This window comes from Tachysurus vachellii, chromosome 2, assembly GCF_030014155.1.
Source record: "Tachysurus vachellii isolate PV-2020 chromosome 2, HZAU_Pvac_v1, whole genome shotgun sequence".
Taxonomy (NCBI): domain Eukaryota; kingdom Metazoa; phylum Chordata; class Actinopteri; order Siluriformes; family Bagridae; genus Tachysurus; species Tachysurus vachellii.
This window is the reverse complement of record NC_083461.1, coordinates 966,431-981,430: the sequence shown is the minus strand read 5'-3', so window position 1 is coordinate 981,430 and position 15,000 is coordinate 966,431. Positions and strand designations below refer to the sequence as shown.

At 41.2% G+C, this 15,000-nt stretch overlaps 1 protein-coding gene across 3 annotated transcripts in view; it reads right to left on the bottom strand.

The window, feature by feature from the left end:
* Positions 1–15,000, bottom strand: part of LOC132861367 (calcium-activated potassium channel subunit alpha-1-like) — an 82,305-nt gene that overhangs the window by 37,395 nt on the left and 29,910 nt on the right. For all 3 annotated transcript variants that reach the window (XR_009649931.1, XM_060892874.1, XM_060892862.1), the window contains exon 4: positions 4,488–4,549. Coding sequence is in view for 2 of the 3 variants with exons in the window: in XM_060892874.1 (XP_060748857.1) it covers positions 4,488–4,549 (62 nt within the window). In the remaining variant the exon portion in view is untranslated. The remainder of the gene's footprint in view (positions 1–4,487; positions 4,550–15,000) is intronic.

Sequence of the window (15,000 nt, the reverse complement as noted above, 5' to 3'; positions counted from 1 at the left end):
TAGAGCCCTACAGAAACAAGAGGACACACAACAAACTGTACAATTCATTTTAATAATAAATACACTACAAATTAAAGCTTCTAACACACACACAACACAAAAGTGAGTACACCCCTCACATTTCAGCAACCATTTTATTATATTCTCAAGGGACAAAACTATAAAAATAAAAATTGGATATACTTTAGAGTAGTCAGTGTGCTGCTTGTATAGCAGTATAGATTTACTGTCCACTAAAAATAACTACATAGAGCCATTGTTGTCTAAATAACACATCAAAAGTAAGTACACCCTGAGTGAACATGTCAAAACTGTGTCCAAAGTGTCAATATCTTGTGTGAGCAGCATTGATGTCTATGGGCATGGAATTCACCAGAGGTTATGTTATAATAACATCACAGAGCTGTTTGATGTTAGACACATGGCGCGTCTCCACCTTCCGCTTGAGGATGCACCACAGGTTGACCAGTAGGGTTCAGGTCTGGAGACATACTTGGCCACTTCTTCACCACCTTCAGCTTCCTCAGCAAGCAGTTGTTATCTTGGTGGTGTGTTTGGATTATTATTATGTTGGAAAACAGTTCCTGAAGAGAGGGCATCATGTTCTGCTTCAGAATGTTACAGTACAGGTTAGAATCTATGTTTCCCCTCAATAAAGTGCAGCTTCCCAGAGTACCAGAAGAACTCGTGCAGCCCCAGACCATGATACTACCACCACCATGTTTGATTGTAGGCAAGACACAATTTTCTTGGTAGATCTCACCAGGGCGTATGCAGACATGCTGGAAACCATCTGAGCCAAACAAGTTTATTTTAGTCTTATCAGACCACAAGACGTCGTTCTAATAATTCATGCTCTTGGACAAGTTGTCTTCAGCAAACTGTTTCCAGGCTTTCCCGTGAGCCAGCTTCCGACGGCCATGCAAACCGACTTGTTGCAGTGTGCGGCGTACGATCAGAGCAGTGACAAGCTGACCTTCTGTTTCTGAAACCTCTAAAGCAATTCTGGAAGCTCAAATACATGAACATGATGAATAGAACATGTGGCTTTGCATGGTTAAACAATGTACAGCTATCACTTAGGGTGTACTCACCTAACCCTAACCCAGATATTTAGACAAGTATATTAAGTAATTTTTAGAGGACAGTAAATCTATACCACTATACAAGCAGCACACTGACTACTCTAAAATATATCCAAATTTCATTTGTATAGTATTGTCTCTTGAGAAGATATACTAAAATGGTTGCTGAAATGTGAGGGGTGTATTTATATATATACATACATGTGTGTGTGTGTGTAGTGTAGTGTAGTATAATGTTTGTGTGTGTATAATGTGTGTGGTGTATGTATAGTACAGTGTATAGTTGTGTGTGTGTGGTGTAACAGGAGGAGGATGTAAGGGGATCTGATGCTCGTCACTGAACAGAAACACTGTGCCTCTGTAATTAAGAGACACTTAACGTAACTAATACCTTACTGAAAGGTCACCAAATACACACACACACACACACACACACACACATACACACACACACACACTACATGATACCTACACACAATACACACACACTATACATAATATATACACACTATATACAATACACAAAACACACATACTCTGTAAGGATGGTTGTGTGTCTGTGTGTAGTGTTATGACTGGGTCTGAGTGATGTTTCTTTCTAAAAGAGACTGATTCTCTTTTCCTGTCTAACAGGAAGTGGAGCTTTTCCTCTTCCGCCTGCCTTAATCAGTGCATTAGTGTGCATTAACATGCCTGTCTGACTCACTGCTCCATAGAGACCTCAGTACTTACACACAAACATACATACACCCACACACACTCAATACACACAATACACACACACACACACACACACTCAACTCAATCTTCCTCCCAATCTCCTCCAGATCTCCTGAACTCTTATTCCACAGATGTTAAAACTTTCCTTTTCTTCTGAAACATTGCTTTGTTGACTTGTGCTGTGTGCATCTAGTGTTATGGAAATTTCTCTCCTGACCGAATCCTTTGTTAACTCTTTGTCTTCAGCAGTCGGGATAAAACCAAGTAGATGTGATGAAACCTACAGAGTACCAGCTGATGTTTATTTGGGGTTCTTCAAAATCTGGATGATAATTAGCTTTGAGAACAGTCACATGACCCGTTATAAATGGGGCACATACTAACTCTTTCTGTTTGTTATTACTCTGACCTGTTAGTTCCTCAGGAGCTCTTGGTGCACAATTCTACTGGACTATAAACTGTTGTAAAAATGTCACCCAGTGTCACGCAGATGATAATGAGGTTCACTGCTGAGTCTGGGTACTCTCAAGGTTTCTTCTCATATCATCTCAGGGAATTTTCCTCACCAATCTCTTTCTCTCTCTCTCTCTCTCTCTCTCTCTCTCTCTCACTCTCACGCTCTATCTCTCTTTGTCTCTCTGTCTCTCTCTCCCCTCACTCTTTCTCTCGACTCACTTGCTCTCGCACTCTATCTCTCTTTGTCTCTCTCGGTCTCTCTCTCTCAGTCTCTCTCAGTTAGATGAGAATTATCTGACCGTATCTATAATTGCACAGGACATTTCCTCATTATAATAAGACATGATTTATTAGTTTTCCAAGTGGTGTTTACAGACTCACCACACACACACACGCACACACACACACACATACACACACATACTCACTCACTCACTCACTCACACGCATACTCACACTATTCCGCTCACTTATTATTGTTATTTCTCTTTATCCTATATTAACACACTTGTTATCGTTTCTATAGTAACGGCTCATTCACAGGGACGTGCACAGAGAAACAGCCACTGATAAACTGATTTTTCAGTGGTGAAGTGTGTGTGTGTGTGTGTGTGTGTGTGTGTGTGTGTGTGTGTGAGATGAAGGAGTCTCCAGTGTAAGTTCCAGGTAAAGCTTTTCCACATCTTCAGGACAGAGGAGTTTTGTGGTACACTAACATAGTAAACATCACAGCCAAAGCAAAATAAATACATAAATAAATAACAATAGAAAGCAAAAGTAATGTTGTAGCTTATTTTAGTAAGTATATAATATTTCTGACAGTTAATAAGGAACTGAATTTGTTAACTAGCTAAAGCACCTCAGTCATTAGCTTAATCCCTTAAAGGAATCTTTCGGCTTCCATAATCACTTGTTGCATAGCAACCGTAGCAGTACACTGTGATATCATAGCAGTACACTGTGATACCATAGCAGTACACTGTGATACCGTAGCAGTACACTGATATCGTAGCAGTACACTGTGATACCGTAGCAGTGCACTGTGATATCATAGCAGTACACTGTGATATCATAGCAGTACACTGTGATATCGTAGCAGTACACTGTGATACCGTAGCAGTACACTGTGATACCGTAGCAGTACACTGTGATACCATAGCAGTACACTGTGATACCGTAGCAGTACACTGTGATACCATAGCAGTACACTGTGATACCGTAGCAGTACACTGTGATACCATAGCAGTACACTGTGATACCGTAGCAGTACACTGTGATACCGTAGCAGTACACTGTGATACCGTAGCAGTACACTGTGATATCATAGCAGTACACTGTGATATCATAGCAGTACACTGTGATATCATAGCAGTACACTGTGATATCATAGCAGTACACTGTGATATCATAGCAGTACACTGTGATATCATAGCAGTACACTGTGATACCGTAGCAGTACACTGTGATATCATAGCAGTACACTGTGATACCGTAGCAGTACACTGTGATACCGTAGCAGTACACTGTGATACCGTAGCAGTACACTGTGATACCGTAGCAGTACACTGTGATACCATAGCAGTACACTGTGATACCATAGCAGTACACTGTGATACCGTAGCAGTACACTGTGATACCGTAGCAGTACACTGATATCGTAGCAGTACACTGTGATACCATAGCAGTACACTGATATCATAGCAGTACACTGTGATACCGTAGCAGTACACTGTGATATCATAGCAGTACACTGTGATACCGTAGCAGTACACTGTGATACCGTAGCAGTACACTGTGATACCGTAGCAGTACACTGTGATACCATAGCAGTACACTGTGATATCATAGCAGTACACTGTGATATCATAGCAGTACACTGTGATATCATAGCAGTACACTGTGATACCGTAGCAGTACACTGTGATATCATAGCAGTACACTGTGATACCGTAGCAGTACACTGTGATACCGTAGCAGTACACTGTGATACCGTAGCAGTACACTGTGATATCGTAGCAGTACAATGTGACTTTTTAAAGATATTACACACGTCATCTTTCCATAATTATAAAAAAATAAATATTTTTCTGTATTAAGTAAACATGTCGTTTGATAAAATGTTATTTTAAATATTCTGTACGATTACGAGTGTGTGTGTGTGTGTGTGTGTGTGTGTGTGTGTGTGTGTGTGTGGATGGAGAGTAGTGGAGTAATAGGAACACTCACTTGGAGGAGTCGATGAAGTAAATGACGAGTGCCGCAATACTGAGGACAAACACCAGCACCACCTGAGGAGGAAAACAAGAGAACACACACACACTTCACACAGCTGACAATGTTCTCATTAACACACACACACACACTCTACAGGGGATTACAGAGGTGTTAGAGTGTCTGTGGCTCCAAGAGTGTTTCACTTCCTCAGTTTGTGTAGACCAAGGTGTGTGTGTGTGTGTGTGTGTGTGTGTGTGTGTGTGTGTGTGTGTGTGTGTGTGTGTGTGTTAAAAAGCTGATACAGGTGTTAGAGCAGGAAACATCCTGCTTAAGTGAAGGAGCTGCTCTGACAAACACTGATCACATTCATCTCCTTTACTCACCTGATATAAATCTAACCACGACTGAAAGTGCAGAACAAACACAAACCTCATCTTGGTGCTCAGTGTCCAGTGAAGAATAAAATTTATCTATAGAGTTCATTATATTCTCTTTTTCTTGGTAAATCCAGGCTGTGCTGAGTGTGTGCTGTGTTACTATAGAGTCTGAAACACACTTTATAGCTCTGACATCACTCAGTGTTAAATGCTGCAGTGATTCATCTTTTAATTCCTTTAATCCTCAGTGATCTCTTCACACTGTTCTCCTTCTTTAAATCTTTCTTTGGTCATTTCTTGGCCCTGCACCATGATATCATCAGTCTATTTTTAAATCCTATTCTAAATCTTAAACTTCACCTGATTCATCAGACACAGATTCAGAGATTCTGCATTACTCATAAATTACTAAATATTCTTTGATTCATTACTGTTTGATTCAAATATTTCACTTCTAGCATTTTATAGTCTGCTTACTCTGCAGATACTGAGAAGACTCCACCCCTCTACCCATCAGACTCCACCCCTCTACCCATCAGACTCCACCCATCAGACCCCACTCCTCTACCATCTGACTCCACTCCTCTACCCATCTGACTCCACTCCTCTACCCTTCTGACTCCACCCCATACTCACCAGACCCCACCCCTCTACCCATCAGACTCCACCCCATACTCACCAGACCCCACCCCTCTACCATCAGACTCCACCCCATACTCACCAGACTCCACCCCTCTACCCACCAGACCCCACTCCTCTACCATCATACTCCACTCCTCTACCCACCAGACTCCACCCATCAGACCCCACTCCTCTACCATCTGACTCCACTCCTCTACCCTTCTGACTCCACCCCATACTCACCAGACCCCACCCCTCTACCCATCAGACTCCACTCCTCTACCCATCAGACTCCACTCCTCTACCCATCAGACTCCACTCCTCTACCCATCAGACTCCACTCCTCTACCCATCATACTCCACTCCTCTACCCATCAGACCCCACCCCTCTACTCTGTGCAGGCCTTTACTCCTTTCATAAGGCCCTGCCTCCTTTATTCAGTTCAGCCATCCACATGGTTCCGTCACTAATGTTTTCATACTGAGATATTTCAGTCGTTTTTTTGTTAGCACATAAATGTAGTAAAAATATCAATTCTAATATGAAATCACACTTTTTATAAACAATAATTACATGTAGATTTAATGAGTATTAACAGATGTGTAAGAATGATTCAGTATATAATCATCCAATATACAATAATCCAAAAGAACCAACAAACTGTAACCTGATATCAGTTACACTAATTAAAGAAACGTGAGTGTGTGTGTGTGTGTGTGTGTGTGTGTGTGTGTGTATCTGAATAAAACACAGCTGCCGAGATGATGCAACACCACAGAGTTTATTGTCTTTAGGAAGGTCTTCTGACCTGTGTGTGTGTGTGTGTGTGTGTGTTTCCATTAGTGGCTGTAAAGGGATTTGAGAGTGGCGTGTGTATTAAAGTAAATCTCCATCCACAAAGGAATGAGAATGTTTAATCTCTCACTCTCTGGTTTTATCTGCCCTCCATTTCCATCGTTTTATCCTCCCATATCTTCACATCTCTATCATTCCTTATTGAGCACGATAACATCTCTGTTATCCATTTTTTATTGCTCTCCAATCATCTCTCTATTTCTTTCTGTCTCTGCATAGAGATTCTTCTAATTATTATTATTATTATTATTATTATTATTATTATTATTATTATTATTATTATTATTATTGGATTATTTTGGCTACACTCTGGTCAGGATGCTTTTCTTTTCCGGTACACTAATGGATGGATGCTGAGGTTTTTCTAGAAGCACAGAGTTAGACCATTAATCATCTTCAAATCAGTTGCTTTGGAAATTAAACCTTAATTTCTCTTTTATCATGTTTTCTTTTTGAGAAGCTTTAAAATTTGCAGCACTTTGAAAAATACACAACTATAAAAAAAAATTCACACAAAAATGTCATATTGTAAATATACAACATATCAGTCCTTGATATCAAACCGCTCCGCTCTCTAGGGTGTGTGTTTAAAGACCTAACTATCACTCTCACTTCCACATCCACCACCTGCTGCACTACACACATCAGGAGACACACAACACTACACACAGGTGGAGCTGTAGGATGACTTAGTTTTCAAGAGAAAATAAAGTTTAAAATAAAATCTGTTACATATGATGTGTTTGAATTGTTTGCTGCGAGTTGGAAAGTCACTTGTTTGGCTGAGTATTTTGATTTATTTTTGGTTTTTACTTTTTGGAACTCGAGCTGGAGGCCGTAGACAAGCAGATCCGTGACCTACAAATGATGCAGGCCCAGGTGTGGAAGCGGAAAGCTGTGCTGGAATCTTCCCGGTCGATCACTCACCTGTCCCAGCTAAGTTCCCTGCAATGAAAATAGTACTTCCTCCACCTCTACTCCACGTATGTCTCTGTCCGAGCCCAGCACACCCAGGAAGCGGACGGCCGAGGTGTTGTTAAGATGTGAGCCAGGCCCCGGTTGAGGACCTCTCCCCCTCCGCGCCACTGGTCTTTCAAGATCTATACCCTGAACCGCTATGCCACCCTTCACAAGATGGAACGCGATGCAGTGATCATCGTGCTACTGTGGCTAAAGGTAAAATACACACTTGCTGTTTACCTGGTGCTCGTGTTCTTCGTGTCGCTGCACAGCTACCTGGGATCCTGAGCGAGAACACCAGAGCTGTTGTTCTTCATGCCGGTACGAACAACACCAGCCTGAGGCAGACAAAGTTCCTAAAGAGGGACTTCAAGACCCTGGTGGAGACGGTTCAAGCACATCGCCCATGGCAAGGATCATCATGTCTGGACCGCTTCCCACGTACCAGTGAGGAATTGAGAGGTTCAGTAGACTTTTTGCCTTAAATGAATGGTTACAGTCAAGGTGTCACACAGAATTTACTCTTTATTGACAACTGGAATGTTACTTATACTTATGACCTGCACCCCAGCAGAGTTGGAGCAGAAATCCTCTCGGACAACTTCTGCAGGGCGCTGCACACCTTCTGACTGGTAAACTACAATTTAAATCTATAGCCATTCTTCACCTCATCATCACACTGATACAAATACACACATAGCTTATCCTATAGAAACTGTGTCTGTTCCAAGAGTAGTGAGATCAAAAAGTAAATGCATGAGAAAAATGTCAAAGAAACAAACAAAAACAGTTCCTAAAGTTTGGGCTTCTGAACATTAGATCACCCAAAGCACTTACTGTAAATTAAATCATCTCAGACAACAGCCTTACTGCACTCTGCCTTACTGCAGACTGCCTGGATTAAGCCAAATGACTAAATCGGTCTAAATGAGTCTACACCATCAGGATATATCTATAAGTATGAGCCTCATCAAACTGGTCGTGGAGGTGGTGTTAACACTATCTTTAGTGATTTCCTTACTGTTACTCAGAGAACACAGTATAGATTTAGTTCTCACTAGAGCAACTCATCGTATTAATCATACGCTAGATTTAATAATATCACACGGAATAGATGTCACTGATATAGATATCATACCTCAAAGTGATGACATCACAGACCATTACCTCATACTGTACACACTACCTGTAGAACAGAATAACTGTCTCACCACGTTATCGACTCAGTAGAACTATTATTCTGACCACTAAAGACAGATTTGTAACACCTATTCCGTTGATATTAGTTTAAGTATTACAATAAATGAAAGGACTCAGCAGACCAATTTTACTCATGAGTCAAGTGTATTAAAGACTTAACCTGCATATGCAAATCCTACACCCCCCCCCCCCCAACCCATGTACAGTCTTTGGTTTGCTTTATCCTATAAGCGTCTTCTTTGTCTTTGTGAAGCAATAAACATCCATGGTCAGCAAGTGTGTGATGGAAACAATACTCGAATAATCCGATGTTTCACAACAACCATTCAGCCAGAAAGAGTGTCCGTATCGAACTTTGAAGTCCAACGTTGTCCAACGTCCAACATGTAACTCAACTTCTTTTTTCCCACTTGCCAGATGTTTAAGCTAGTATTAACTCCACCATGCTCCGAACACAAACCCTCTGCAAACAAAACATTCATATAAACAAAACCATAACCATGTGCCACAAGCAAATTAATATTTACACATTAAACATCATGGTCGGCTACTTATGATTGAGTCTAGAACTATTAAGTTCCTCAAGCAGGGTACAAAGGCCTAAACCACCATGAGGTAAGCTGCTCCAAAGGAGATAGAGACTTACGTCCTGCCTGACTCCTTCTTGGTTACCTTAAATAGGGGTTTTTGTATCACCTGGACAGATCACCCTACTGCTCCGGTAGGTAATTACAAAGCTGCATTAAGAGTACTCCTGGTACATAAGTAACAGGGAAACTGTTACAGATTCACAAATAACCTGCCTGAGGTTTTATTTAGCACAGTGGCTAGATTAACAAAAAACCAGAGATCTGAACACACTATTATTCCATCACAGTTCAGTAGTGAGGACTTTATGAGATTCTTCACTGATAAAATTGAAAGTATCAGGAACACAATAGTTGATGTTTAACATGTGAGAGCATCTTGTGACCCAGTGTCACCTAAAGCTCTACACTCACAACTACAGTGCTTCACAAGTACAGGACAGGAAGAGTTACATAAACTTATTACTACAGATAAACTTGTTCACTAGACCCCATTCCAACTAAATTACTGAAAGAAGTGTTACATAAAGCTGGTGAGCCTCTTCTTAATATTATTAACTCCTCGTTATCTTTAGGTTACGTCCCTAAATCCTTCAAGGTGGCAGTTATTAGGCCCCTCATTAAGAAACCTAATTTATATCCTAATGAACTTTCAAATTACAGACCGATTTCACACCTTCTGTTTATGTCTAAAATGCTAGAAAAGTTTTGTCTGTTCAACGTAGCTCCTTCTTACAGGAGAACAATATCCTCGAAGAGTTTCAGTCAGGTTTCAGGCCCCATCATAGCACAGAAACTGCACTTGTGAAAGTTACAAATGACCTGTTCTTAGCTTCGGACAAAGACTGTATGTCACTATTAGTTCTACTTGACCTTAGTGCTGCATTCGACACTATAGATCACAACATTCTCCTAGATCGCTTACAAAATTACACAGGTATTCATGGTCAGGCTTTAAGTTGGTTTAGATCCTACCTGTCTGATCGATACCATTTTGTAGAATTAAATGGTGAATCCTCAAGTCTATTGGCAGTTAATTATGGGGTCCCTCAAGGATCAGTTCTAGGACCTCTGCTTTTCTCAATATACATGCTTCCCTTAGGGAACATCATTAGGAGGCATGGGATTAGTTTCCACTTTTATGGTGATGATACACAGTTATACATCTCATCAAAACCAGATGAAATAGCTAAATAAATTGAGAGATAAAAGATTGGATGGCCTGTAATTTTCTGTTATTAAACTAGACAGAAATACTACTTATAGGTCCAAAAACCAGTACACAGAAACTCTAACACTTCACCATCCATTTAGAGGGATGTACTGTTACTAGTAGCTCTACAGTGAAAGACCTGGTGTTTATTAGACAGTAACTTGTCTTTAAAATCATATCACCATATTACAAATACAGCCTTTCATGACCTCTAGACTGGACTATTGTAATGCATTACTAGGTGGTTGTCCTGCATCTTTAATAAATAGGCTACAGTTAGTCCAAAATGCAGCTGCCAGAGTTCTCACTAGGACAAGAAAGTATGACCATATAACCCCAATTTTATCATCTCTACACTGGCTACCTGTTAAGTTTAGAATTGATTACAAACTGCTGCTACTTACGTACAAGGCTCTTAATGGTTTAGCTCCCATGTATCTAACTAGTCTTCTAACACGTTACAATCCTTCACGCTCTCTGAGATCACAAAACTCAGGACTTCTGGTAGTTCCCAGAATATCTAAGTCTACTAAAGGTGGTAGAGCGTTTTCTTATTTAGCTCCCAAACTCTGGAATAGTCTTCCTGATAGTGTTCGGGGCTCAGACACACTTTCACAGTTTAAATGTAGATTAAAAACTCATCTCTTTAGTCAGACGTACACATAATACATCCCATAATATTGTGCACTATTACATCTGACCAAATGCACATTATCATCTCATCTAGTGCTTGTTAATATTATGAACAGCAGCTACGCTAATTCCTCTCCACTGCTTCTCTCTTTCTACCCATCCTGAGGCATCCAGAAATTGTACCAGCTCCGATTGTCTTCCGTGCGATGAAGATTTTGGACCTTCATTGAGATGAGCGTGACTCTGTGAGGATCCTGAGACATTTAGAGATCTACCAGCTCCAGTTGCACTCTGCTTCATCAAGTATTCAGACATTCTAAGAGGAGATGGCAAATCCATGTGGTTTTTGAGGACAGATTGTCAGACTGTATATTTATAATCACACCCCCAGTGTCACCCAGATGAGGATGAGGTTCCCCTTTGAGTCTGGTTCCTCTCAAGGTTCCTTCCTTTACCATCTAAGGAAGTTTTTCCTCCCCACAGTCACCTGAGTCACCTCAGACTTGTTCATTGGAGATAAATACAAACACATTTAAATATATCTAATATTAATCTAGAATTTTGTATTATATTAATCTTTATATTATTCTTTACAGTATATTAACCTTTTGTTCTATGTTTAGTAGGACAGGAGAAAGATCAGTCGAGAACATAGCTGACATGAGATAACCAGGACAAACAGGATTAGATAAGAAAAGACAGGATACAATAAATAAATCATTCATCAGAGAGAACAGATAAGAAACGACAGCCAAGATCAGAAAACATAAGGCAGAACTGACCGAAGGAAGGAAAAGATCAAATAGCACAAGAGAGACTAAAAAATATACAGGAAATAACAGAAGAAGAAAAGACAGAAAATATTAGACAGGATAGGAAAGATTAGATAAATGTTAAATACAAGAAAGTAAAAGAAAAGTGGAAGAGATCAGACAAACAAATAATATTTGACAGAGACTAAATCCGACAGCTCAGGGAAGATCAGACAAAGCATCCCAGACATTATAGGAATAAAGGGGATAAAGCAGATCAGGTGAGATCAGACATCAGTGAAAGAAAAGATCAGACAAGGCAATGCTGTTCATACATACGGAACATACATTATGAAAAGCTCAGGAAAGAAAGAAGAGAAAAGTAACAACAACAAAAAAGACAAGAAAGGGCAGAACAGATCAGACATGACAGAAAAGAAATGGTTGAAAAAAAACAGTAGAAAAGGATAAAAAAAAGACGAGCAAAATGAGAGTAGATCAACTAATGAGAGTAGATCAGATCAGAGAGTAGATCAGATCAGAGAGTAGATCAGATCAGAGAGTAGATCACACATGCATGTGGAAGACAAAGAAAATACAGCCGTAAAGGAGATCAAAGAAAAAGAGCAGGTCAAATCAGACAAAGCTGATTTAATGAGCAAACCAGAAAAGATCAGGAATGAAGAGGATCAAGGGAGTAAACAAAATGCTGGAAGACAGAAAAGTCAAAAGACATCAGACATGACGGATCAGTCAAGATCAGACAAGACAGACCAAGCATGATAAGAAGGTGAAGGATGGGTAGGAGAGATCAGACAAAGCAGTGAAAGTGAAACAGAATGAGGAGTGAGAGGAGATTAGACAAAGCATCCCAGACGACATCGATATAACTGCAGAAGGAAGATCAGATAGATCAGACATGAACACCCCACTTAAACACTTGACGCTCCACAAGAACGCTCCACGTGAACGCTTGTCCTTCTAAGCTTCTCGTGACTGGTAGTTATTGTGACTAGAAATTGCAGTTGTTTTCTTAAATCAGCATGAACAGCTTCCAGTAGACCTTCTAGAAGGCCTTGGTAGGTACAGATTAGCTTTGGTCAGGAGATGAGCAGGCGATGCTGCTAATGGTTGATGATGTTTTGCTTTTACACGTCCTGTTTGTCTGAATCCTGTCTATAAAATCCTGATGTTATCAATGATCGAGGCCCTTCCTCTCTCATGCTACATGAGGAGTGTGGGGTCCTGGTCGAGGCCCTTCCTCTCTCATGCTACATGAGGAGTGTGGGGTCCTGGTCGAGGCCCTTCCTCTCTCATGCTACATGAGGAGTGTGGGGTCCTGGTCGAGGCCCTTCCTCTCTCATGCTACATGAGGAGTGTGGGGTCCTGGTCGAGGCCCTTCCTCTCTCATGCTACATGAGGAGTGTGGGGTCCTGCTGCACAGCTGAACACAATAAACTGTGAAGCCTTTTTACTCTTGCTCCTGCTACCAGTGTGATACTTTAATTCTCTCGAACCTCAAAACTTCCAGGACAACGCTCCACATGAATGCCTAATGAAAACACTCCATGTGAACACCCAATGAGAACGCTCCACGTGAACGCCCAATGAGAACGCTCCACATGAACGCCCAATGAGAACGCTCCATGTGAACGCCCAATGAGAACGCTCCACGTGAACGCCCAATGAGAACGCTCCATGTGAACGCCCAATGAGAACGCTCCATGTGAACACCCAATGAGAACGGATCCATGTGAACACCCAATGAGAACGCTCCACGTGAACACCCAATGAGAACGCTCCATGTGAACACCCAATGAGAACGCTCCATGTGAACACCCAATGAGAACGCTCCATGTGAACGCCCAATGAGAACGCTCCATGTGAACGCCCAACACAAAACGCTCCACACAAACTCTCCATGTGAACGCTCCACTAAGGTACTAGAAACAACTAGGTAAGGTACAACCACAGAAGGTAGATCTGATAGATCAGACATGAGCGTGAAAATGAGAACATCCAGCTCAAACAAATCCAGGAGATCAAACAAAAGTTGCTCTGTGACAATGTCTGGAATGAAATAAACAGAGAGCTGGAGGTCAGGAACATCATCACTTCTCTCAGTGCTGGTGAATTATTAACACCTCGTATTCTTCTTAAATTACAGCGTCATTATGTTTAGCATCTGTGCTAACACAACATTCTGGAGCATCCTGCAGCCTGGTGACTCTCTGAGATCTGTCACACTCCACGTGAATACTCCACACACTCTACGTAAACACTCCACGTGAACACTCCACGTGAACACTCCACGTGAACGCTCCACCTGTGAGGAACTGTATCTACACGACACAATGGCTCCTCTCTACTCCCTTTATTGCATCGGTTCAAACATGTATAATACATGAGGAAGCCTGATTATTTTCCATGATGCCATGCAGCATTGTCACTCCATCGCTGTGAGAAAACTCTGGCATGCATTTTTAACTTCAGGACATCAGAAATAAAAATAAAGCTCTCAGTGGCAGCAGGAGAAGGCCATGACTTGTGACGCTCCCAGACTACATCAATATGTATCTTTCCGTCTGTGTGTTTATCTATTTATCTTTCCCTCTATTATCTGATTAATGCAAGGTCATGATCATTTTTTATGACTGTTTCCATGGCAGCAGAAACACTCAATATTCCTTTCGAGCATCTCGAGCGTCACAGCTACGTACAGACAAATCCAGGATGAACGTTCAAGTAGGCAGGAGATATGGATTAATGCCAGGAGTCAATATGAATACAGTTGTGTTTTATTGTTCAGTTGATGACATCCTCGTGTCTCACTCCACAGTGGTGTTAATATGAAGCTCATATAATATTAGACACTCAGGACTTTGTAGAGTTTCATCACTATTTCTGTTTTTCTCTACAATACTAGAGTTTATATATTTATAGAAAAGATAAAAAAAAAATTTTTTTCTACATCTTTTTCAGATGTTTGTATCTTCAGAGTAAATGTTGATATCAAACCCATTTCTGCTCTCTGAGATGCTCCGAGTGTTTCTCTCTCTCTCTCATTCATCTTCTACCGCTTATCTGAACTACCTCGGGTCACGGGGAGCCTGTGCCTATCTCAGGCGTCATCGGGCATCAAGGCAGGATACACCCTGGACGGAGTGCGAACCCATCACAGGGCACACACACACACACACACTCTCATTCACTCACACAATCACACACTACAGACAATTTTCCAGAGATGCCAATCAACCTACCATGCATGTCTTTGGACCGGGGGAGGAAACCGGAGTACCCGGAGGAAACCCCCGAGGCACGGG